This window comes from Impatiens glandulifera, chromosome 1, assembly GCF_907164915.1.
Source record: "Impatiens glandulifera chromosome 1, dImpGla2.1, whole genome shotgun sequence".
Taxonomy (NCBI): Eukaryota; Viridiplantae; Streptophyta; class Magnoliopsida; order Ericales; family Balsaminaceae; genus Impatiens; species Impatiens glandulifera.
This window is the reverse complement of record NC_061862.1, coordinates 3,649,341-3,651,887: the sequence shown is the minus strand read 5'-3', so window position 1 is coordinate 3,651,887 and position 2,547 is coordinate 3,649,341. Positions and strand designations below refer to the sequence as shown.

Genomic DNA, 2,547 nt, shown 5'->3' with positions numbered 1-2,547 from the left:
CCTCACCCCGTCTGGATTTCTTCTATCCGCAGCTCCTCATCGTCTTGATCTAGCTCTAAGACTGAGGTACATGAGTTAGAGATCTCAAATTAGGGTTTTATCGTCTGGATTTTTAATTTTAATAAATACTAATATTTGGAATAAAAAATAAATATAAATAAAGAATATTCAGGTTTTGACGAAAATATGACTTACAATAGCCTCAGTCTATTTATCCTGTTGCTACTAATAAAAGCCATTTGACAGAGTATTTTTTTTCTTAAATATCAGCGACGAAAAGGTATTACTGTCGCCATAATTCGTCGCTAATAACTCTTTTTCTAGCGTGAAAATAATTGATTAGTTTTAAAAAAAAATCATAATAAAATTTAATAGAATGACTTTGATTAAAAAAGAGACAAAATAACACTTAAATTTTCAATTCAAATGCATTAAGTTTAGATGGGATGGTATTTTTTAAATTAAAAATAAAAACCACAATAAAAACAAGATCGGAATTAAAGTAGATTGGGAATGTTGGTAATATCATCAATAAACCGTCCCAAAGACAAATAGGATGAACCGCCCTCCTGGACCGCCTTCCTGCTCTTCTCACTCATCTCCTTAACCCTCATCCGCCTATCTTGATTCTCCCCGCTATTTTCATCCATCAACCGACTTAACGCATTTTCAATAATCGCAGCCTCCACCACAACGACCTCCTCTCCATTCCTACTAAAATTATTCCTATAATCCATCTTAATCTCCACCGCCAAGTCCAACACTTTAATCATCTGAAACGCATTCGCTTGCTGCTCCGCATACAATGGCCATGACGCCGTCGGCACTCCAAACCACAAACTTTCCATTGTTGAATTCCACCCACAATGCGTCACAAAACCCCCCACCGCCTTATGCCCCAGCACGTCCACCTGAGGAGCCCAACCGATCACCTTCCCGATCTCCGCCGTCCGGGTAAAGAATCCTTCCGGCATAACCTCTTCCAACTCCAAGCCATCGTATTCACTGGTTAACCTTCCTCCTTTCGACGTTGGCGGACGCCTAACTGACCAAAGGAATCGATGGCCGCTGCGTTCTATGGCTATGGCCATCTGTTTCACCTGGGCATCTTCGAAGCTTCCCATGCTCCCGAAACAGAGGAATATTACAGACGACGGAGGCTGCTGGTCTAACCACTGCACAATATCATCGCGTTTATCTCCAACACTCTTGCTTAGATTGAGAATCGGACCAACTGGGTAAATTGGTGGGGATCCTTCATCATTCAATATAGCTTCAATTGCTTCCGGCTCCACATCGTAGAACGTGTTCACTACTATCCCCTTTGCCCTTCTCAAATTCCTAACGACATCTAACCACGCAACTGACTCATCATTCTTATCCAACGCCATCCATGGAAGCACCTTAGCCGGAAATGGAATCGGGTAGGCCGGCACAGCCAATTCGGCGTCGGACCCATCGAAATCGGTGATGTCCTGTCCATTATCGCTTAATGTGAGTAGATGGTTAAAGAGTCCAAGTAGAGATGCATTAGATGGAAAGAACATATAGCCAGGAACGTCGTAATCCTGTTCGGCGACATCTATCATGGTAGCACAGAACATGTCAAAAAGAAAGGCGAATATTCGGCCTGATCCAGAGCGTCCTGTAATGTGCGTTGCGATGGCATCTTTGACGAAGGGTATCTGGGCTCGGATTAATTTGGTTAAGGATGTGGCGGGGGTTTTTGAATCGCCTTCGTCCTTGGGGATTTCGATGAGGTGTATTCGATTGGTGGAGATGGATTGTTTGATGGAAGTGATATCGATGGGAGGGACATCGGGCAAGTTGAAGACGATGACATTTGCAGTAAGTCGAGTATCTCTGTCGACTAACAGCTTTGCCATCTCCAATAATGATACCAAATGGCCTATGCCTGGAAATGGAATGACTACTAACTCCATTCTTCTTCGATCCTCCTTCTTTGAAGTTATACAATTGAAACAAACAAATATTATTTATAAACTTAGTTTTTTCTTGCTTAACAAAACAAAAACCTTTGATGATTATAAACCCTTAGTGACTTTGGTGGTATATAAACACATTATTTGATAGATTTTTTTCCATATTAAACATAACATGAATGTTAATGGGATAAAAGAAAAAGTAAAAAGTAAAAAGTAAAAGATAATTAATTCGATACTATCCATGCTATAAAGAAAAAAAAAATATTAATTTTTTAACCAATTAGATTTTAACATGTTATTCTCTAATCCATTTCATTTTCTAAATTCTCTCTATTCATTTTTTTAAAAACAAAAATTTTTTGAGAAAGTTATTTTCTTTTTCATTAATTTTTTAAAACAATATTAATATACAATGATAAAATATATATTTTTTAAAATAAATAATATTTTATTAATAAAATAATAAATAAAATGATAAAATATTCCTAAAAGGAGATTTTGAAAATTATAAAGGAGATTTTGACAATAATAAATGAGATTTTGAAAATTATAAAATGATACAAAAATTATATAAAGCAAATAAAGTTGGGTTTATTTAATT

General features: G+C 37.0%; 1 protein-coding gene across 1 annotated transcript; it reads right to left on the bottom strand.

The window, feature by feature from the left end:
• Positions 1 to 497: 497 nt before the first annotated feature.
• On the bottom strand, positions 498 to 1,886 carry LOC124926571 (anthocyanidin 3-O-glucosyltransferase 2-like). The gene has a single exon (XM_047466857.1). The coding sequence runs from the start codon at positions 1,884 to 1,886 to the stop codon at positions 498 to 500; it is 1,389 nt and encodes a 462-aa protein (XP_047322813.1).
• Positions 1,887 to 2,547: the final 661 nt, after the last annotated feature.

Bases quoted from the DNA above. Each gene is read 5' to 3' on its own strand.
- LOC124926571 (XM_047466857.1), bottom strand. From the start codon at position 1,886: ATGGCAAAGCTGTTAGTCGACAGAGATACTCGACTTACTGCAAATGTC.